The 24,051-nt window shown below is 34.8% G+C and overlaps 1 protein-coding gene, 1 long non-coding RNA gene and 2 other non-coding genes across 5 annotated transcripts in view; 1 reads left to right on the top strand and 3 right to left on the bottom strand.

Annotated features, from left to right (window-relative positions):
• The window catches only part of mbo (nuclear pore complex protein Nup88), a 109,897-nt gene extending 104,327 nt beyond the window's left edge, over positions 1-5,570 (bottom strand). Inside the window, exon 1 of the mRNA XM_003702564.3 lies at positions 5,289-5,570. Coding sequence (XP_003702612.2) covers positions 5,289-5,498 — 210 coding nt within the window. The 5' untranslated portion in view covers positions 5,499-5,570. The remainder of the gene's footprint in view (positions 1-5,288) is intronic.
• The window catches only part of LOC105662297 (uncharacterized), a 221,136-nt gene continuing 202,648 nt past the window's right edge, over positions 5,564-24,051 (top strand). For both annotated transcript variants that reach the window (XR_013040923.1, XR_001095792.2), the window contains exon 1: positions 5,564-5,739. This is a non-coding gene — a long non-coding RNA (uncharacterized LOC105662297). The remainder of the gene's footprint in view (positions 5,740-24,051) is intronic.
• Positions 6,177-6,250, bottom strand: TRNAT-AGU (transfer RNA threonine (anticodon AGU)). The gene has a single exon. It is a non-coding gene; the product is annotated as a tRNA-Thr (tRNA).
• On the bottom strand, positions 6,767-6,840 carry TRNAN-GUU (transfer RNA asparagine (anticodon GUU)). Its single transcript has one exon. It is a non-coding gene; the product is annotated as a tRNA-Asn (tRNA).

Genomic DNA, 24,051 nt, shown 5'->3' on the forward strand with positions numbered 1-24,051 from the left:
AAAATAATCTGATAAAACCTGGACATTCAGTTTTTTTCATATCCCGTGCAAGTCTCCACGTGTGTAGTTATTACCCGCGGTGTACACGAGTGTCCGAGTATTTACCCCCCTCCCCAGCAAGGAAGGCAGCGTTGTAGGTACAAATGTCGCCGTAAAATTGCTTTTTAATTATCGTCGAGAGGATTTTGCTTATTACGTGATATTCCATTCTTTCGACCGCCTGAGACGGGATTTCCTGTTTTGTTTGAACCTTAGGACGCGGTTTCGCGAGGCGGTACTTTTAATTTAGATAAAACGCTCCCTTCACGCAGGCCGGCATATAGAAAAGCTCACGTAGGACGGCCGAATTGCTACTGCGCCATAAATCGGGAAGATCTGTCATCTTTTTTCGGAGGAAATATATCGCAGTTTCGTGAGGGTTCGCAAATGATACCGGCGCAAACAAGGTATCTATTAATACCAGATCGGTACCAAAGGTTATCTTAACTGATCTGAGCTTACAGGTAAGAATCAAAAGTTGGGCAAACGTTCCAGAAGAAGGCTTGTTATCTCCCCGGCGAGGATGGGACGCGCAATTCGTTAGAGAAGCGGTAAATTCGCGAATTAAAGAACTTATTCCATTTGGGCAGCCAAAGGGGTGTGAACGTTTCCTCGTTCGTATTATCTCGCATCGAGCGAGAAGAACAAAAAGGGTGTGCAGGAGGAGGGGTCTCGGCGGCAGCAGAAAGGCGAGGACGAGGAGAGGGACATAACCAGTACGGACAGGGAAGGAAGACGAAGGGAGAGAAAGGGACAGAGAGGACGCGTTTAGACGTTCGTTCCGCTGGTAACAAAGATAACTCTATGCAATAAAAATGATTCAAAGTTTCCCGCGGCGGATGGTGGTTCCGATGGCGGAGCGGTTGACAATAGCGCGTCTTTGTCTCCGCCCCACACCCTGATGCTGCCCCGCTGCCTCTTTTGCCCACCTCATCGCCCCCCTTCTACTCTGCCTCGTCCGTATCCTGCGACACCTATCTTCCGGTTTAAAGTCCCGCCGTGCGCGCCAGGGAGGAACCTCGCTAACTTTTATTATTTACGACCGATATTTCTGTCGGCCAACGCGCATGCACCTAGCGGACATAAAGTGGCCCTTGGGAGCCGCGACGATTGTTCAATTCAATTGACTCTTAGAAAAAAGAAGGAAGTTGGGGTTGTAGGAGGTGCGAGGTTCTTTCGATAAGAGGAAAGGAATGAGTACTTTCTTTTGTGCTATCTCTTACTTTCATGAGCAGAGAGGGTGTCTCCTACAAGAGATGGACAAAGCATTTTGTGAGGGAGTAAATATGATTCACAAGCTGTACTTATAGAATGGAACATCTTTTGTCTTATTCGTATTTGTACGAAGAAAGCTCTTAAACTACTACGACTCCAATAATGTAATGTTTGAATAAAATAGATGTGTAACGTCCAAACGAATTTTTGCTTAAGATGATTCTTTAACTCCTTGCTAGGTTTATTCGTCAGGTGTGTCAAAACAATTTGTTGCTATAATTTTGAAACAATTCTTAAATAAGATGAGATAAGATAAGAAATAAACAATTTCTCTAAAACAATTTTTATAAAAAAGGTTAATCATGTCCAATATTCAATTACCATTCATTATACAAATTACAATTAGATGTAAACTTCACATTGAAATGTATTAAAAATTCGAGTGAGATTTATCATATATAAACTGTGAGTGCGTGACGAGTCAAATTAGTCGAAGGACAGCAAGAGTTAATGATATTTTAAGATTTCCCAGGTTTTTCTAAACGGTACCATATTTTTATAGTAAGGTCGCGTTAACTGATCGCTAAAATACCTTCATAAATGAACACTGGCTATCGTTAGTTCGTGAAACTGGTTTTGAGGAGCGGTCGACGAGAACGAAGAAACTTCAGTGTCTTTGATTACTGTGACTCAGAACCATACGTTTATTATATAGTGTACAAATATGCTAAGTTGTGGACAAATCAATCATAATTACTATCCGGTATCTTTATTTTCACGGATGGTACGCTTCTCGAAATCAACCAACTCACTGTAACTGAGCGCGTATGAATCCAAACAGCGATCAGTTACGGCGACCACTTATATCAACTCTGTGGAAGGTACAAGCTGGAATATTTAAAAAGTGTCAATAGTGTAACATTAAAATAGTCTATAATTCCTGTAATTCTTATATGAATAACTTTTTTGCTTTATTATATGAAATGCTTCATTTTCAGATCTGAAATAGAATACATAGTTGCGTGTAAAAGAAACAAGCCACATTTAATACAATATTCAACAAATTTTCAACATAGATTTATTCAGTGCTTCAGAAGAAACCTCTTAATTTTCAATATAATTCTTACATAAATTTCTATTTGTTGGATAGAGATGCAATCTCTTTTATTACCCATTCCCCCATCTTTCAAGATTAGAGAGAATACTACTAAACAGAGCTATTTCTTAAGCAAAATTTACACAGTTCTGAAAGTATTTAAATTTTAACTACTGATACAGCCTGGAGGAAAACTCTTGAACAAGTGAGATGACTCCTCAGGATTTTCCCTTATCAAATCAACGGGTGAACGAGCGATGATCGGTCCCTGAACGGTGAGAGTATAACCGGAAAGGACCCTCCCCGAGACTTCTCTATTCCACCCCTCCTCCGCGTACTCTTTATCTACCTAGCTACGAATACCCATACGTAACCCGGTGAAGGGTCTGAATTTGCATTTTATTCGCAGTTGTGGACCGCGGGTTCGTGGGTTAACGTTCCTCCGCGGTACAGACATTTATTTTAATTAAATTACTCCGGAGCGTCGAACAACCCATTTCCTATAAATTATCCCCTCACCGGTCCTTTGGTCTGTGGTGGTCGGTGGTGGCGCTCGCGAGCGCCCAAGCATTAATGTACCCGCTGATCCCACGGTGCCATTGAAATGAAATAAAAGCACAGGCGAGAACGAAACGTTCTGCCCATTCTCGGTGTGCACGAGTCCGCCATGCCGCTTCCCTTTCATTTACCACGTAATCATTTTCCGCTAGTGCGCGTATGTACGTACACCGATTAACCCGCGGGACACGCGTGTACGGACACGCGCCTCCTGCGGCTGTATATTGGTATCGCGGACCATAATTTAGCCGGAGCTTAATCGTTCCGAATCAAAAGTTCGCCGGAGAAAACGCTTTCGCGGTAATCGTCGTGTAAGCGGACACACCGAACCGCGGTAATGGTCCCCGGTTATCGAGGAACGTCTACTTAACGAAGGTCCGAACGTCACCGACGTTTTCACGGGACCATTAATCTCTTCAGCGTTAAGCGCTTCTCGATTCTTCTAATTCCTTTCGACCGTTCGGGAATTTCAATGGAATTTTAGGTAACTGGGAACTAGCTTTAATAATTGAACTTCGAAATTAGATTTGAAAATTGAATTGGGAATTGTATTCAAAGATTGAATTTTATGTAACTGAGAATTATGTTTAAAAATTGTATTTTAGGTAATAGAGAATTATGTTTACAAAATGAATTTGAGGTGATTAGAGTTTATGTTCAAATATTAAATTTTAGACAACTGGGAATTATATTCAAAAATTGAATTTTAGATAATTGAGAATTATATTAAAAATTAAATTTTAGGTATTTGGGAATTATGTTTAAAAATTGATTGTAATATTAAAGTATAGTGTTAGGTTGATTTATCGATTCAAATATTATAAATTGACTTACCCTTATTGTAAATTAATTATATATTTTGAATACAAATTGAATAAATAGAAATAATATAGCACATGTTTAAATTAGATAATTTGGTAGAATCGGTTAAAAGTAGGTAGTACAATTGAATGCGAAACTGTGTGTTGCAATGCTCATTCATACAATGTATTAATTATTAAAGTACAAAATAGCAAGTATAATATCTTTTACAGTTTAAATAGTATATCATAAAAATATACTACATAATTTAATACCAATATTAATTGAAAGTATATACTATTGTTGAATGCGAAAGTACATGAAGATTGAAGTGTTTCATGTGAATTGTATGAAATAATTCATGTGTTTTTTCAGTCTTATTGTGCTGACTATTTTTCAGATTAGAACAATGTTCATATTAGTTTAAATTTTTAAGTGAACTCGTTTCTTACAATTATGTTGACTACATACAGCTTAATTAATGTGTTAATATATAAAATATTCATGTTTAGATTCATAAATATTATATATTAAAATATGTTCTTTAAGAATTAGTTGAACTGAATTGATTGCAGAATCAAATTATGATTGCTTATTTTAGTAATAATTTTAGGTAATTGATATTAGGACTAGTGATGTTTGGTGCAGTTATATTTCAATTAAAAATAAAGTAGAAAAATAAATAAAAATACAGCAAAGAAGAAAGAGAGTGTACAATTATTTTTCATATTTACTGTTAATTCAATAACATTAATTAATAAAAATACTTTTTCAGATGTCAACATTTCAGTAGAAAATCATCTAACAGTGTCTAATGTAATCTACTCAAACTTACCTTCGTCTGAATATATTCATGTTAAAAGGAAAATTAGAAATTGATTATGCAAATTTCATTCAAAATATAGTTTCTCACACAGAATTTTGATGTTAGTATTATAAAGTCATTTGGAAACTAATTTTTTATTTGATAGATTGTAAGATTTGTTTGAAGGCACAGAAAATCAAAAGTCGACAAAGATGTAATATATATTATCAATGATCACTAAGTCTCTCAATGCAAAACCTGAATGTAAAGTAATGAAGAAAAACATTATTTTCCAAATACTTAGAATTCTTTTTCATAGTCACAATACAAATACATTTCAATAAAGTAAACTAATTTGAAAAGCGAAGCTACAAGTGAAATGTACCATTAACGTAACATTAGTCCTCAGTAGCTTTAATATAAAATAAGAAAAGTAACTATCAAATACAAATCAATATAGTATACTTATTAAAGTAAAATGTGTATTATTATAAAATGTATAAATTGTTATATGATTATAAGTATATAATAGAAATTAAAATTATAAACTTTCAAGTAATAAAACAAACTTGAATAGTAACATTCTTCTTTATCGTTTCATATATTTAAATGCGAGTAACGCAATCATGCGTTTGCGCGGTTTTTCGTGGAATGTGTTGTAGAGGTTAAGTGTACTCACAACAAAACACAGCGCAAAATACGTTGTGCCACGACTTCCAATTTATTTATTATAAAATATACATTATTTAAATCAACCACAAAATAATCACTTACCTGATAAAATACGTCTTCTTCATTTTCTCCGCGTGTTGTTGCAACGTTTAATGTCATCACACAAAAATCCTTGGCATTCCACACGTACAACACATTGTCACGAATTTCAAAAATATTCCGTGTGTCCTTTAAATTTGTGGGCAAATTATTTTTCAATTCCTGAAACAACCGTTTTTCATTTAATCGAAGCGGATCCGTACACGAACTCATTTTTGCGGGAAACGAGGTTATAACGCACGCGACGCATTAAACGACAACAACGAAGTTCCTTGATTGAAATAACTGCCGAGCAGGACTACCAACTGTGAAACATGAAAACAATATGGCGACACTGCCACGCGAAGCGGTTTCTGATTTCAATTTCAATCTGTCGGAAATCGCGCTTTTTTATTCGTAATTAAATTTTAAAATCAGTGACAAAGTGTTGTGCATCGAACCTGATCATCCTCTGGTGAGTCAATATACCAAAGTAATCTAATTCTTGCCTATTTATTGTTTATTTTTATTTACAGTTATATTAATCATAAATGAGAATTGTTCAAATGCTCCATATGTAGTATAACCTTGATTATTCAGTTATTATTAATTAGTTATTATTTTATTTTTTATACGTACGATATTATTTCCAGTCGTTTGTTTCCGTTCGTGTATTCTTGTTGTTACGTTGTACACAATTTTTCTTTCATTGCAAGTAAAATTCTATTCGGAGATATCCTGTTAAATATTTGGCATTGAATAGCAATTTATATTTTTGCTATTGAGTATAAACAAAAGAGCTATCAATTTTTAAGAAGTGTTGAATGAATTAATATTACATAAATTAAATGTATAAAATATGTTTGTGTGGAAAAAAATATTGAAGGGAAGCAATTTACAACATTCGCTTCAAGGCCCCGGAGGGATTCGAACCCTCGATCTCCTGTTTACTAGACAGGCGCTTTAACCAACTAAGCCACGGCGCCGGTGAAGTATCGTGTTGAATTTGCAATATTTCATACCACTAGTCACAATATAATATTTTTATTTTTAGTAAACACTCCACAATATTTATATTTTCTTTCCATTTATTGGCAAAACAAGAATCATTGAAAATGACAGGTACATGTTGATTTCCGTGTTCTTATATGTATATTTTGCAATTTATAGCTGCATTTTATGATACTATAATTTCAAATTGTGATCGTTTTCATGGTAGTGCATCATTTATAATTAAGTATTCAATTCTGATAGAATGCGACTATAAAAGTTAATTGTTATTAGTGCTTTTTATTAGTCATTCTATTTGTAATATTTTTAGACAAAATTATGAGAATAGTAAAATTGATTGAAGGAACGGAAAACGTGCTATTAATTTACGTAGCAAATGATTCTTGAATATTTACATAATTATTCAAATCGTAAATATGTTAGTATGTAGTTTTATATATTGGTATAAAAATGTTTTTGCTAAATGAAGAAAAGCAGAAGTAAAAATAACACGCCCCCGGGTGGGCTCGAACCACCAACCTTTCGGTTAACAGCCGAACGCGCTAGCCGATTGCGCCACGGAGGCTTGTTGGTTCGTCTTTTTTTCTTAACAAACTAGGGTTATTTTGGTTTTTCTTATAGTATATACCTCATTCTTCTATCTTCATTGACGTTACATAAACACCAATTTTCATTGGTGTGAAGTAAACATTAAATATTATAAAATGAACAACCAGTTTGCTTTAAACTTAATCTAATGCTGTTTTACTTGAACGGTGAATGCTGGGTCATTGAAGACCCGACTTTAAATATATCTTATATTAAAATTTTTCTTATATATTTATATGATTTAAAAAAAAACTTGATATTCGTATTTTATATATGTATAAGTATAATTCAATATACAATAGTTCCATAGTTCAATTATATTTTATTTTTTAATTAGTATACATGAAGATTAAATATTGAACATGAAAATATCAAATGTATTAAATGATTTTGGATGATTATTTATAACATTTGTGATTTTGAAACAGTCAATGCAACATGAACTTTAGTTCTGTTCACTTATTTGTTAAATTATATAATAATGTCGGTATATGCTTCATTGACACACTTTGTGTAGTAGTATAATATGAAATGCAATTCACGAAATGCAATTTCTGTTGCATAGGTCAAGTAGAAGAAACTTTGACAAATTTTATCAACTTATATTTTTAAATTATCTTCGTTTCATAGCATTATTTTCTAAACGATAATATGACGTTGATAATTTTATCCAAAAGAAAATATAACCTCAATCAGATTTTAGAATTACAAAACTAAAACTTATAATGCAGTAGAAAAATGTTTAATGCAATAAATATTTGTTAGTTTTGTGAACGTGACTACTAAATTACATTAATATCTAATAATTATACTAATTATTTTATATCGAAATTATATTATTATGCAATGAATGTAAGTTGCAAAAAAAATTTCGTTACTTTGAGAAAGGAACTTCAGTATAACAATTTCTAATTCCTTTAACGTATTTGATTCCTAAGTTTACAAAACATAAGTATCTACAGTTATCTTATCATATCTTCGAATTTATCACGTTCTAAATAATGTTGCACATTTAAACGTTTCATTCAAAAGGTTATGATCTGTTGAAAAGATACAGTGCACCACAATCATGCAATGCTATCACATGTTTTTATCTATATGCCTTAACCTCGTTAATAATACTGCCACTTCATTTATCATAATTAAACTATGGAAATATATGTATACTCATGACTTTCTTATAATAGATTAAACAATTAGAACTTTTATGATCTTTCTATAATTGCGAACTTTATAATTTTCTTCATTTAACCCCTTGCATTATGACTTATTTGTCAGGTGCGTCAGTTAGAACTGACTAATTACAATATTAAAACAGATAGAAAAAATTGAAATGTTATGTCAATATTATTCAATCGTTGACTATGCAAATTATTGGACTTGAACTCCAAATTAAAGCGTATTAATTCGAGTAAAAGTGATCACGAAGTGCGTCAGACTCGTCAAAATAGTGCAAGTTAATCTACATAACCTGTATCGTACATAAATATTTCACAAAATCAATTCTAAAACGGAAATCGAACAGATGCTCTTGAAATCCGCTAGGAGAGTTCATAAAACGAAAGGACAACGCATGGTGTGCTAACCGAGAAATAGTCTGGCAGTTGCGTCGAAACTATATACAGTTAATTAAATGGGGTTGGCTCATTAGTAACTGTCTATATGCAAGGCGATGGCCGAGATGCGATTGGAGGGTGGTCCCAAGGTGATTTATCCGTCACGATGGATCGCAGATGTTCGACTGGTACGTGGCATGGGTCGTCACAATGCTGTAATTAGGAGCGTGTTTCGTTTATACGCATGCATAATAAAATCCTCTTCTTTATTCACGTGATCGATCGATGATTACAAGGCGTCACGTGTACCAGTGACATCTAGGTTATCCACCTTTAAAACTTGTAAATACAAGATCGTTGCAAGTTCCGATTATTCGTTACATAAGACGATCCAATTGATCGTAGTATTAAGCCAGAACACTTACCTACCAGGAGACACTTTGGTTTAGGCACGCTGACATTAACGGCTCGTTTAAATTGTGCGTTTAATTACAAGTAAGAGACAGTCGCCGAAAATTTATCGGTCACTGTTACTGTCCCCTTCGTTCCTAATCTACGAACCAGATACCCGCCGCTAAACACGAGAGAAACAAGTACTTCGCGCACAATAAGGTGCTTCCCGTTTTTAGTACCGAGTCGATGTGTAAGAACATTTCACGACTTATTTGCTATCTTTTCTTAATCAGTTCATTGATGCATGGTTATAGTACAGGGTTCTTTATTAGATAGAAATTTGTGTCCATAAATCTAAATGGTTCCGTTGAGACGCTTCTGCCGAAAGTTCGCAGCATCTGCATCCATCCTCGTCTCCGTAGTCTCTCCTTCTCTTTCGTTCAGTATTTCTATCGGTTTACACCTCGAAAACCCGGCCCGAAAGCAAGGGGTACTTTGCAAGCCACGGCGGATGTCTATGATGAAGGTGAGCACAGGCTGTAACGATGTAACGGGTGAACATTGCTCACGAAATCATGACGAATTCATTCGAACTGCGAATTACCTTCCGGTCGACGGAGTTTCGCTAAATGTCCGGAAGAGGGTACGTATGCAAAACGCGTGATCATCAATATTCCATCGCGGTAAACCTGGCCCAGGTATCTGGAAATTCTGTCTTGCCCCCAGTGTTTGCTTACTTCGCCGGATAAATTAGAAACCGTCGATTAATCAGCAATTCTGGTTCGTTAACCACGCAGTGCTTCTCTTCTTCGATGTCTATTTTGCAAGTATTTTACATCCCTCCTTTAGTACAATATTTTCACGTGTATGTTTTGCTATAACGCTGTTTCATCGATTTGTTAAACTGGTTACATTGCAAAATGCGGTAATCGGATGTACACTTTCAAACTGTCGATAATGTGCGCTGTTCTGGGTATGAGATACGGGAGATATTTGAGAATCGTTGTATGATTAAATATGAGAATAAATTTAGAATAAATGTGGGGTGATTATAGCATAAATATAAGGTAAATATAGGATAAATATAAGGGTAAATATAGAAATAAATATAGCAATAATATAGCAATAAATGTAAGATAAATGACAATAAATATAGGATTACTATAAGAATAAATATAGGAACAAATATAGGAAATTTATCTAAGAATAAAGGATGAATTTGTGACGATCACATAATAATAATTAATTCGGCGTTTTAAAGTTACATGAATCGATAAGAAAGAAGTTGGAACTTTAAATCGAACGATGCACTACTTCTTCATTGCTGTATTTAAAGTATTTTTTTTTAATATAAATACAATAATATAATAACTTAAATTCCTTTAATATAAATACTTCAATATAATAACCCAACTTTCTATAATATAAATACTACAATATAACAATTCAAATTTCTTTAACATAAATTATTCCTTCCTTATATTATAATATAGAGTAATATTTACTATTACATCTGTAATAGTAATCTGTAAACAATTTACTGATCAGTTACACATTGCAAATAGCGCGCGTTGTAACATATCCTCACACGCAGTGATGCACCCATATGTCATATGTGACGGCTGATGATTGATCCCTTCTAAAATTTCAAACCTCGCTACTTTATTTGCTACTTGCTAATTTATTTTTACATTCACAGGCTTCTAATGACTACTACAACCGTATATTTTCATTAAACATTTATTTTACTAAAATTTCTAACAGAAACTTGTCAAATATGTTTACCCAGGGACCACAGACTAGAACCTAGAACCTAGTTTTATAGAGAACTTGTTATCTAAACAAAAGTAATGGTGACTTCTGTTAGTCGACTATAGTGCTAAGGATCTAATTGGTTCCTCGGATCTTTTATATCGTCTTTCTCGACTCATCGATCACGTAATGCTTGTCAGAGCCCGTGCGTATGACAGAGCGAACAACGAACACCCGTTAGACAATACGTCTTAACACTCGTAGGTTATTGTGGCGTTGAAAGGGAGTAACTTATAGGGGCATTGGGAATTACCAGTTTATTATTAGGGAGATAGCATAGAGGGCCAAGATCAGGGGTTGCTGTTAATTCTCCTAACACTTGGCTCCCCGGAGAGAACACGCCGCCGTCTTAAGACTTCCACCTTCTCAACCCATTCCGTCGTGCAGTGCCGACATCTTGAATCGTTGCCGTGTTAATTAGTACGACTTTAAACGCGCCCGCATGTGGTGGCAATCAGGATTCCCTGAAATGATTTCGCTCGTCGCCCACGGAAAGATGTAATCTGTATTAATAACACCGTCTGAGCAACGGGTTCAACGTTTGCAATTGAAAAATCAGAGCAGCTAAAGATAAGGCCACTTAAGGGAAAAATTGTCCTTAACAGTGCAAGCGTGTTCCGCGTTTCTAAATTACTTATTGAGAAACGTACGCCAAGAGATTTTCAGAATAACTGGAATTTTCGAGCCGCTTTTCACATGTGCTGCAGTCTATACACTGATAAGTGAAATGAAAATCATTAGTGAACATTTCTCTGCAGCGTTTATGTTCATTCAGTTAGGTTTCCAACTCTTTTAGCTGAGGAAAAATCTCGCAAAATTATTGTGATGTGAATCATTTAGAATGTTTAATATTTTTTTGAGGTTATGTCTATGGCGGCAATAACTGGTGATCTTCAGAGCGTTTAAAGAGTCATTTAATTAAGAGTCAGTTCGAGTTCATGGTTTCAGGGAAATGGAAATAGTACTAGTATATTTTTTTCGTTTAATTTACCTTGATACAACACCCTGAATTTGAAATAATTTTAAAGCATAATAAATAAAGTACAAAACGTAAATTGACACAGATTTCAAGAAATTACAGTAGTTTACCCCTAAAATATTAAACATTGAAACGCGTTTACTTTTGAGTATTTAATAACCGTTTGAATTTATGAAGTTTCACTGAAATCGGTCAATTTGAGCCGAAATGTCCAGATTTATAAACGAGCAAGCATTAAAAGAAGATAGAGAAAATCGAATTTCCTCAATGTCCAAATGAAAGGAACCAATTGATAAATCGAAAAGAGGCAGAGTAATCTACCATAAGAAGGATGTAGCCTGGTCAATGGATGGTTCCCAGATGCTTGTACCATTTATACAAGGCGACGTAGAATTGTAGAACGAAAAGGATTCGACGATGGTGAAAGGCAAGGGAAGACGAATCGACGACACCACCGTACAAACCCACTCGACGTCTTCCATACGTCAAATCCACGCCAACTCATCTTCCCGGCTTCCGAAAATGTTTCGCCTCTAAGGTTGGATTAACACGTTCCCTGCCACTTAAATCTTTCTTGATCAATCTTCCGGTAATTTAATTTATACCGGTTGTTTGGAGAAAAACGCGGCCCTGAAAGTATATTTCGAACACTATTCGATTTGAACGGAAGGTTTCTAAAAATATTCGTTGACATAAAATAATTAGTATCACAAAGTAGTCCACAAAGTAGTCTTCGCTGAAAAATGGCGGCAATCTTTGATTTCGTGACTCGGAGCTTAAAATTCTATTTTAAGTCCAATAAATTAAGCTACACCTTAATAAAAGCTAATTGCAGATTTATCACAAAATATCAACTATCCTTGAACAGCAATGTCTTGTATAATTAAACATCGTCCTGCAATTAGGTGATTGTTTCGAAACATACTATCACGAACACATCAGGAGGCACTTTACAGGCCACCATCAATTGGATTGCATATTAAAGTTTGATTTGTCGCGTGACATTTGAAAAGTTGGGAATATAACAGGGTCTAAACGGGCGCGCGTTTTTAATTCGATTCAAACGTATGACAGATTGTTGGTTCTCCCCATTCGTCGCAAATGGAACTCATCTTTCCCGTACGGCATTTCTTTGCAGAAGAAAGGACGGCGTTGTGGATTTCTATATAGGATTGAATATATGTACACGCGAATCCGTTGGAATTTCGTCAGGATGAAACGAAACGAAACGTAGGGGAAGGCCGTCAGACAGACGTGCTGCAGCCAGATAGCGGAAGTAGTAGACGACAACTTCCGATGGACTGCATTGTGTACGAGTCGCATGTAAAGTGTGCAGAAATCAAATGCGAACTCGCTCTGACACGTAGTTTCCGTGGATTTTCGTTTCTTTCGATCGGCTTCCGTGTAATCGCGGAAGAACAGTCGCCGTATAACTTTTATCCCGCGATTTTAATCCTGCAACACCGGAAATTCTATGTCCCTCGAATGAAAGCGTAAAAGTTGAAATTTATTCGAGAAAATCGTCTTTAATCTTCTGTTTGATTGTTACAATTCAAAGAAATATAGTTTTTCATATTATGTAAAATTTTAAAGATTTCTTTTCACACATTTTTTACAATTATTCTTTTAAAAATAATTTATTTTTAAATTAAATTAAGATTTATATTTTTAAGGGATGGTTTATTTTTGAGGACACATTTACTGATATTTATTGTTTCATATTATCGTTATTTATTGACATACATATATGAACATTATGAACTCTCATTATACATATATATTATTGTCATGTATGTATTAATTATTAATTGTATGTATCAACTTTATCACTTAAATGTTGACTAAATGTCAACAATATTTTGTTATTAAATCACAGAAAAGCAACAAGGTTGCTGCTCTCCCTGTACTGTAGTAAAATTCCCTATACAAGATACAAGCAGTAAAACATTTAAAAAATTGCTCATAAACAATTACGTATTAACGAATTTGATGAATAATGAATTGAGTATAAATAAATATTAACAAATTACAAAGCAACGTAATTTATTAATTTGGCAAGAGTACACTGTAATGACAGTCGTTCTTACATCTTCACAAAATCGCCAGCATTTAATTTCGAAATATAAGAATATTTCAGTGGTAGAATATTCCTGAAGCTCTTGGAAATTCGTGTTTACACAATTTATAATGTCCATGGCAGCGAAACGCCACCGTGTGTCGGATTTTTACCGTGCTTGCAGAAGACAGTTTGCCCAAAGTCGACCACATGCAATGTCGGATAACGCCGGGTATGGACGGTAGGTGATTCTTTAAGCGTGAAATAAATAACCGGGGAGGGCTCGACCGAAAACGTGACAGGAACGTTTCTGACCCTCGGTCGTAGGCACATTGCGTTAACGAGAGAGAAAAAAGAATAAAGAAGCTTGAAGGGTGAGCACATTTTAACGTCAACAATTACAAATATTCTACATATATTATCATGATGCTCTCTTGACCATTAACTTTGTCTTTACTCCTCCTTTATCATCGCAAGTTTACTTCAACCATATTGTCTGGAAATTAATACGGTCCCTCATGCCATTTATTTACCGTTTGGGGGAAAATGAACCAACAATTTAACATATTCAAGAGCACGATTAAGAGCATTCTATAATTATATTAAGAGTATTGTTTAATTAACTTCTTACAAACTGAAATATTGGTATCGGTTAAAATTGAATTTTTCTGTAATTTTATTTTATTTTCTGGACATGGAACTAGCATCTCATCTTGGGATTAATATTATTTTCTCCAAAACAGCTTAACTTTTCTTCTTCTAATAATAATTGTAAAGGAAGAGAAGAATACAGGAATGGACAGTTATAGGTATAAATGTTGAAAACTGTTAATTCAGAAGTGTGGTTGCAACAACAAAGTTCACGAGCTCCCAGCTGGATCGTCAATCTTGAAGTCGGCCTTGCCTAAATGACTTCTTCACATTTCACGTTTAGAGTAATTACATCCATCAGTAATTACACCGAACCGTTGTCGTGTGGTTCTATGACGAATGCAAGAATAGCGTGCATGTTTAAACGATATACGAGCTCTCGGACTTCAGTTCGCATGACAAACGATCTGGGGAAGGGTCGATCAAGTATTGGCACGGTACACGTTGAACGATATAAATGAATACAACGTATAAATGAATATCGGGTCCCTAACTCTCATATCTTATGGGGGAATATGAAACATTAATGGACAGATGCATTTTCGCCAACGGAAACGAATGGCTCGTGGCTGTCCGTCGATTTATTTCCCGTCGAACGATTCTGTCAACGTGGACTCACGGAAGACACGCACACGACGCCATTATTGCCCGGAACCTGCAAGAAAACGCTTAAGACATTTTCTTGGGAAACATTCTGGTAATTGATTTCTAGATTTGACAGATGATCTGAATCGAAATCATAGTGCGTCTTCTACATGAAATGAGAGATAATTTGTTTTTTTTTTTTATTATTTTTTGTCCTAACTACAATTGTTGATTATTGTTTACTTTGCATTTATTGTAGGAAGATTTTTTATACTCTTTCGTAATCTTTTGAATAATATCCGTTTTTCCTTGAACGATCGCTATTTTTTTATCTTCCCTTCATCTCGAACATTATCGGTCAGACCCTGATGAAGCTATCTGTGATGTTTGTTGAAGATGGGAGCGTAAAGAGACTTACGCTTAAACTGATCAAATATCGTTATGAAAATTCATTATATTTCAAAGCTTTAGAATGTTATTAAAAGTTTGATGGGGGATTATCTATCATCATTTCAGATTTTAAAATAAATAATAGAAACGCATGTTTTAATGCTTTGAAATAAATAGCACAAATGGATGATTCGATGTTTTTATTTTGCATTACAGTTTTATTTTGCAATACAAGTTAATATTATTAGGAGTAAAGTTTCTTTGGCAAAAGAGAATCTGGGAGATCAGTGCTATACCTCAACGAAACACAACAGATTCTGCATATGCATGAAGAATAAATTGTCTAAAAAAATAGAATAAGCGGAGATTGCTGATCTTGGGAACCAAAGATTGCTTTACTTTTAATATTAACTTCCTGACATGCATAATTTTAATTTAGAATGGATTCCGATAATTTTTTGTGGACTTTAATTTTCTTTCGGACTTCATTTTCTTTGGGACTCTAAACGTTTTATAGGGCACTGCTTTTCTCTCTTTTCATTTTAGAATGTCTTTGATCGGTTGACTTGTGCTTGAGTCGGTACGGTAGATATCGTCGATGGAAGGTTAAGGGGTCGCTAGTCGACCGCCTTCTTATCGACTGGAAACACGATGCAAAACGGCTCCGTGATTCTCCGATAGAAAGGGGTAGCTGCGAACTGGCGTTGCGTCATTATAAAGTCCCCAAGACACATTCTAAAGGGTTGATTTTATCTACCACAGTAAAGCTTCGGTACAAGCGAATTTGGGTCTAAACTTTCGCTTATATCGTGTAGCTTCTGAATTAATCGAAGTCAAATATAGAAAGACGCATCGAACGAAAGACATATCGGTGAAATAATTTTAATTCAAGAGTAAATTTTTTTAATTTTGTTTTTTGTTATAAAACTTTCTTCAATATATTTGTGGCATTTTCCTGATTAAAATGAGACCAAACACAATGTGATTCGAAACGTATTTATTTATGACTTTAAGCGTTTCGCTTGTATCGAGGGCTTTATTCTAATAAGTTATCGCAAGTAAATATATTCCGAATTACGGTATGATTAGTCTTGTTTTAATTGGGAATTTGTCACAAATATGTTGGGAAAAGTTATATCGAAGAGGACCAGAAATAAAAAAGTTAGAAATTGACATTCTGAAAAATATAAGCTATTGTCGACTGCAACGTCTCTTTTTTGCTACCTTTCTTCGAAACTTGTTTATTAAACCAAGTAAATACAATCCAAACTATGAAATATTTGCTCCCGTTTTAATCAGAAAATTCCAAAATCTATTGCTAAAAGTTTGACAATAAAATAAAGTAGTTGTATGCTTGTATTGACGTTGTTTCGCAGATGTACCCTAAAATTGTATTACGTTTTTTCGACGAGCGATCCATCTTAAAAGATTTGCAAAGAATTTGTTTTATAGACTTTGTATCAGCTACGACCATAAATTTTTACTAAAAATATTCTCGTAAAAGTTTCACCAACAGTTTGTTAAAACAGCAATATATCAACCCCATAAAGATAGGGGACCGTATTATACAAAGTTATCAGTATTTTGCAATTGAAATCCATATAAAGGTTTGAGATTAATGAATATTATAGTTGAAAGAATACTGATATACCTTGCTTGATAATACCAAAAGAATCGCAAGAATTTCGCCGTTTTTCGTGCAAGATTGCAGTTTGGCGTGACCGAGGTTCTTCAACGGCACTCGTATATTCGTCGTCGCTTAAAAAGTGCGATTTGCATAGCGAGCGTGTATCATTTTGGTCTCGTTTTGAGGAACACGATGTACGCAGCCTTCTTGACTTTTCTCACATTTGTCAAATTCGAATTTAAGTAGTCAATTTATAAATAGGATTTATCTTACTTCCTTGGTTTCTTTTTAACGTTGTGCACTTCTCACCCCTCACAGTTCATTACGCGATAAACTAAACTCGTATTTTCATCGGAATTTTCACAATCAAAGATCGTTGAAAACGTAATAAACCCTTTAACTTTCTTTATTCGTCTTAACATTGCAATAATTAGTTATTTGTGACGCAACTGTTTGGAGAATTGTAGCTTAGGGGGTGAAGCGTATTAAACCTTCTTACAAGATAAATCATTTTCCATTCAAATTCACTGATAATCTTTTCTTTTTTAAGTTAAACATATCTATTGGACTCAACAAAATTTTATCATATTTTGCCCAATTTTGTACTGTTTTATCAGAGAAAAATGTGAACGAAACTAGCATTAAATAAATTAATCGTCTTTAATATCTCTTGCAAATATAATTGCAAAAAATGGAACTATTAATGGAAAATTTCCTAAAACAAAATTATTTCTATACTTTCATATATTTAGATAGGAAAAATAACAAAAAATTTGAAAAATTATGAAGACAATTTCCTTTAATATACAACTGAAATTATTGTATATTAGATATAAAATGATTATGAAATATTGGTAAAATAATTTAGGTTAGGTATTTTCTGTTACACATTTATTAAGTTTTACTATCTTGTGTAGTAAAATAATTAGGTTAGATCAGGCACATTTTGTCATGCATATTTTACTGTATAATTTAATAAAATCCAATAAAATGAACTCCTATTACGCAACACAATGCAAAAATGTAACTGTACGGGAAGCAAAAGGACTTCTGCAATTATCTTCAATCAGCGTTGACCAACCGGAAAATTTTCGGACAAATCTGCGCTTTTCCTGAGGAGGGAACGTGCATAGGCGTTTTCTTTTGTCTGGGTCTCCCCTGTGAGTTATGGCCAACCAATAGAGGGAGAGCCACGGATGGTATATTGGATTCGCGATACGCATTTCGCGTGCTTCGCGATACTCAAATTTCACTCGGTAAATCACCAGTGCCTTGTTCGCCGTAGCTTCGAGAAGGTCGACAGAAATCGACGATTTCATTCGAAGGTGAAAATGAAATGCTTTCGATTGAATCTTGGATCGTTTTATCCCGAAAGTTGTATATAATTCCACATTGACATCTATAGCACACTTTGTTATATTGCAGAATTCGTGAAAAGCAGAAATGATTTCTGAGATACGTTTATAAAATAAATTATTATATTTGAAATAAGAATGTTTGAGTTAAGAGAAATTTAATAAGATTTTCAGTTGCGATACATTTAAATTAAGAGTATGTTAAAAGAATTGCAAGTGTAGGAAAATGATTTTAAAATAGTTAAATGACTTCTTTTTGAGTTACACCAGAAATGCACATTTCTCGATTCGGATCTAGGTAAACGATAAACGTAACATTTTAATTTTCTTTCTTTGATACAAAGTTGCGGCAATATAATAACTTTATCACACGCAATCGTTCCGAAAATCATAAGGCAAGGGTTCAAGAAGGATCTATCAAAGAAATCAAAGGGTGTGCAGCGGTGAATTATTGATCAGGATGAAATTAAAAAAAAAAAAGAAAGGAGAAAGGGGGAGCGTTGTTGCGTTCACGTGTATTGTAGATTATATCAGCGCCACCCTATCAATTTCCACCCTTGAACAATATCTGGCAAACGGGAAGATATCGAGTGGCATGGAGGGGGTGGATCCCTTATGTGTCTTGTCGTATTATAAAATATTGACATGCATACTTCGTTCACGGTGGATATTTTAGGTGACGCAGAACTTCTATGCCAAGGTGGATGGGGACAGCTTTAATAATGTAGCAGACGATTTTCAGGTTTTCCCTGAATGTTTTTCATTCCGGCTCTCTTGTGCTCGCGGGTGCCACCCCTCGACTATTCCTTCCGCTGTTCGACCTTTACACGAAATGTATCGCTATTCTTTATCTTAATATACGAATATTCGAAACTTCTTTAAGAATTTATTCATCAAACTATTAGATTCTTCAATTTTAAATTATTATATTAACAAATCATTTGGTTTTTCAATTTTAAGGTATTGTGTCAAATTATTAGATTTTTCAGTTTTTAATTGTTGTATTGACAAATTATTAGATTTTCCAATTTTAAATTATTATATTAATAAATAATTTGATTTTTTAATTTTAAGGTATTGTGTCATTAAATTACTAGATTTTTCAGTTTTTAATTGTTGTATTGACAAATTATTAGATTTTCCAATTTTAAATTATTATATTAATAAATAATTTGATTTTTTAATTTTAAGGTATTGTGTCATTAAATTACTAGATTTTTCAGTTTTTAATTGTTGCATTGACAAATTGTTAGATTTTCCAAATTTAAATTATTGTATTAATAAATTACTAAATTTTACAATTTAAAATTATTCTATCAATAAGGCATTAAATTTGCACATTTTCAAAATTACAAATTTTCAATTCCTTCACTTCAAACTTAATTTCGAAACTTTCAAATTAAAGCTTTCAAATAACACTATTCTTAAACTGTTCAATCCATAAATTCCAAAATTTTCAGACTTTCACATTGGCAAACTTACCGAGGGTTGCAGATTTACTGCCTGATAAATTCGAAAATTTCTAAGTTCTCATACATCCACATAATAACAGAATTTTTTGTATAAGAAAGTAATAATCTTGTGTAAGATAAAATATAACAAAATCCTTGTTATTACATATTTTTTAAATACTTCACTTCGTCATACCTACCGCCGTATGTAGGGTAGAAATAGATCTACCCTACATCTTAACTGTTGGTTCTGGTGTTAAGAAATTTTTTAGAGCGTATGCAATAAAAAGCGTGGTAGGATATTTCGGCGATATTCGCGAGTAGGTCATAGAGACAGCTCGTTAAGCCAATTCTTGGGCAGGCAATTTAGTCGTGGTATAAGATGTCCCAAAGAAAAATGGCTTCTTATATCGAGTGAGGACCAACGACGGCATCGTTGCGGTATCGGCCAGTCGGGTCCCTTCAATAACCTCGATACAAAATTCTTTTCACCGTTGGCCTGAATGCCTATAGGAAATATGTGAAAGGCCGTCTGATTCAGACGGTCCAGTGTTGGCTCAGGCCTTTCTGTGCCTGTACGGAACGGTCGGCGTTTGCAAGGCGTCTATAAGCCACGGGCTGCCGTAATGAAACATAAATTATTCAATCGAAATCAGCCGCGTGCAGTGGCTACCAGGCGGCCCAGTGTTTTTTCCGCCGAAAACGGCCTTTAAACCGAACCCCTACAAGCTTCTGGCCAGAAGAGAAAAAGGGGGCCGAGGCAACAGCCGGCCTCCTCTCTCTCGGATCTTTTTCTTTTCTGCATCGCTGCAGACTACTCGTTCTGAACGATTTTACGTTTTCATGGGCCACGTGCCGTCTCTCGTGTTTGCGCTCGTTTCCCACTGCCGCGTAACGAATCGAAAGAGTGCGCTTTTTTTTACTTTTTCTCTTTCTTCTCTCTCTTTTTTTTATTACGAACCGGTTTGATTGAGCTTCCGCTTTCCTCGTTGCCTCGCGAATACACCACGCAGACGCGAGTTCGGTTTTTAATTCGAGGGCCAGGCTTAATTACGGTTAGATGAGCCAAGCTTTTTTTCACGGCGAGCTACGCGTTTATCATGCAACTGAGTGACAGGCGACTGGATGAATGCAAAAGTTACCGGTTCTAGTTTTTTTCATTTCAGTATATTTGACAATGTATATTATTCAATCTGGGTTAATATTTCACCTTCTTACTTTCTGCACCAAAAACTTGTAGGTCATCTGTCAACAAAAATTTATACACTGAGACGTTTCTTAACCCCTTACACTATTTTGACGAGTCTGACTCGTGACGTACTCATACTTCGGTAATGACCAATTTTACTCGAATTTTGAATACATTTCAATTTGGAGTTCAAGTCCAACTATAATTTGCATAGTCAACGACTGCATGATACCAAATTCACATAACATTTCAAGTTTCTGTGCCTGTTTTCATGTTATGTCTGAAATTAGTCAGTTTTGACTGACGCACTTGAGAAAAGCATCATAGTGTAAGGGATTAAACATATGGAGTACAACAACTTTGTAATAATCGAGCGACAATTAGGTTATAAAAGAAAATTACTAGGGACCTATATGTCAAGGTACATATGTCAAGGTCAATATCGAGTTTACACTTCATACGTATAACACAGCAGATTTAAAAAATACCTCTTGTATTAATTAACTTGTATTAAAAGTTACCTTTCAGGGTTAGTTTTATTAAAAATGACGAAATTCTATTTCACATTCATTTTTTGTAAGGAATTACGCATCCACATTCGGAACCTAATTTATCAAGAAACCTTGGGAATGCGATATACAATCTGCGTTTAAGCTGTCGTTTACATGAAACACCTTTCACCCTATACTTCCGCATCGAAGGTACCCTTTAAAATTGAATATGAGCCTCGATTCCGGGTGTGTCGACACGCGTGTCGACGCCGACAGGGAATGGAAGACGCTTAGGTGGGGCTCTCGAATAAAACACATGCATCGTGCGCTAGGGGAATCGGAAACTTTCTGATGCTTCTACACGCATTGTGTCTTCTCTTGTCAGTTGCTATCTTCAACACCCATGTCGTTTCTAATGTACTGAATATTTCTATTTGGGGAAATTGAGTGCGGTGCAATTAACGCGGACTGTGTCATAACACATCGTCCTTTATCTTTAATTACAGAAATTAAGGTACAATACTGCACGAGAGAAAGTGCCTGTATGGCAGAATATTATAATACTGTATCATTTGCATGAGAAAAATTTGGTTTGTTTAAAGTAAAAATAATCAATTAAAATGGTTGAGAATTTGAACAGATTCGACAAATTTATATGTTATAACTATAGCATATCTAAGTACATATGAATATTTTATAGTTATTCGCATTTCTAATTACGTTAAATTTTGAATAATATAGATGCAAAGTGTTTTGACAAAAATCGTTGATAAAAAATGTGGTACAAAATGTCATGAAAGTCTGTATCGTTTATCACCGATTGTTGTCAGGAGTCCATGTACTCTCCGCAATTAATCCTCATACTCTCGGACAAAACGTCTTTGTCCTTATCTGGCTGCGTTCGGTATAATCTTTACGCGACGGCATGTTCGTTCCATAAAACACACGGTGTCTCATCGCTCGGAGCGCGCAATATGACTTACCGAGGACACGTATATAGATTTTTATGCAAATTCTATTGATATCCGATCGTAGCTGACGATAGCGCACGGAACCTACACGTCCGCTGTGGCCGGTAGAAAATCGGGTGCACCACGAGACAGTACCACGTGATAGTGTCGCTATCACGTGGTATCGCTATCTTCAACGCTATTGGACGTTGCCGTTCGAATGGTCGCCCCGATTGGCCGGGCGAGATCGCGATTAACTACACGGCAGCCTTTTATCAAGCGTATGTGTTTTAGAAATTATACGTACCGTTGAATTTATCGAACGATACGCGGTGAAAACGAATGGCTGGCAATTCCAGAACCATTTCAACTCTCTGTCGGTACGGGTTACTCAAATGTGCCGTGCCGATTCAATAAATCCCCTTTAAGTGCGGTTGTTATTCAAATACAAAGAATTTAATGTCTCGCTGTACCGTGATATCGCTGTTTAAACGTATACCTTGGTTGTTACCTGGTGGTCGCACGTGCAAAACGATTTTTCTTCTTTCGGCGACGGCAGGTGCGTGACCCAAGGTGTGCGATTACCAGGCTGGCGCGAAACTCGGACCAATTTGAAATATAACCCCCTCGTTATTAATAAAATTTGCATTTACAAGGGCGAGAAAGTGTCACGGGACGACACGCGGACCGCCCCGATAGGCTTAAGTAGGTTTCCCGTGATTACGCTCGCGATCCGTAACTAACGACCTCGAAAGATACAACTGTTTAACAAATTTCTTTACTTGTTTTTTTTTTTTCATGGAGGGTACATCTTTGATTCGAAATGGATGTATTATGTATCGGTACAATGATTTTCATGAATATTGAGATATTTTATGCATATCTGGGTGTGATGTTATTCGAACATAAATTGTTGATCGAGATTAATGGAAGTTTACACGTAAATTTACAGAACGGACTATAACAGAACAGAACAGAACAGTTGTTCAACCCTATATTACATTCTAACTCAAATGTAACTTACAATTACTTTTGAGCGATATCTCAGCGAATTTTGGATAAGTATAGTGTCTGGATAGTGTTAAATTAGTTTTAAGTTAGGTTTGCGTGAATTTTAGATTAATTTTCAGTTTGAATTGTGTTAAATTAGTTTTGAGTTAGGTTTGAGTGAATTTTAGATCAATTTCCAGTTTAAATTGTGTTAAATTAGTTTCGAGTTAGGTTTGAGTGAATTTCAGTTTAAATTGTGCTAAATTAGTTTAGGTTATGTTTGAGTGAACTTTAGACTATTTTTTATATTGACCAATGTTAAATTAGCTATATTTGAGTGAATTTTAGGTTAGTTTTCAATTTGAATAATGTTAAATTAGTTGAAAATCATGTTTGAGTGAATTTTAGATTAAGTTTGAGTTTGCATTGTGTTAAATTAATTGTACGTTAAGTTCGAGTAACTTCTAAATTGATTTTGAGTTTGAATAGTCTTAAATTGGTTTGCAAGTTATATTTGGGCGAATTTCAGATTAATTAAAGACTATCCTCTAACTTAAAACTAATTCAAATTTAAAAAATAACAAAACCTAACCTGAAATGATTTTGATTCTAACCTAAAATGATTTTGATCCCGAACTTGATGAAGTTGATTTTGAATCCTATCAAAATTTTAATTACAGTTGATTTGACGTAGAGTAGAGACATCACAGTTG

This window comes from Megachile rotundata, chromosome 16 (assembly GCF_050947335.1).
Source record: "Megachile rotundata isolate GNS110a chromosome 16, iyMegRotu1, whole genome shotgun sequence".
Taxonomy (NCBI): Eukaryota; Metazoa; Arthropoda; class Insecta; order Hymenoptera; family Megachilidae; genus Megachile; species Megachile rotundata.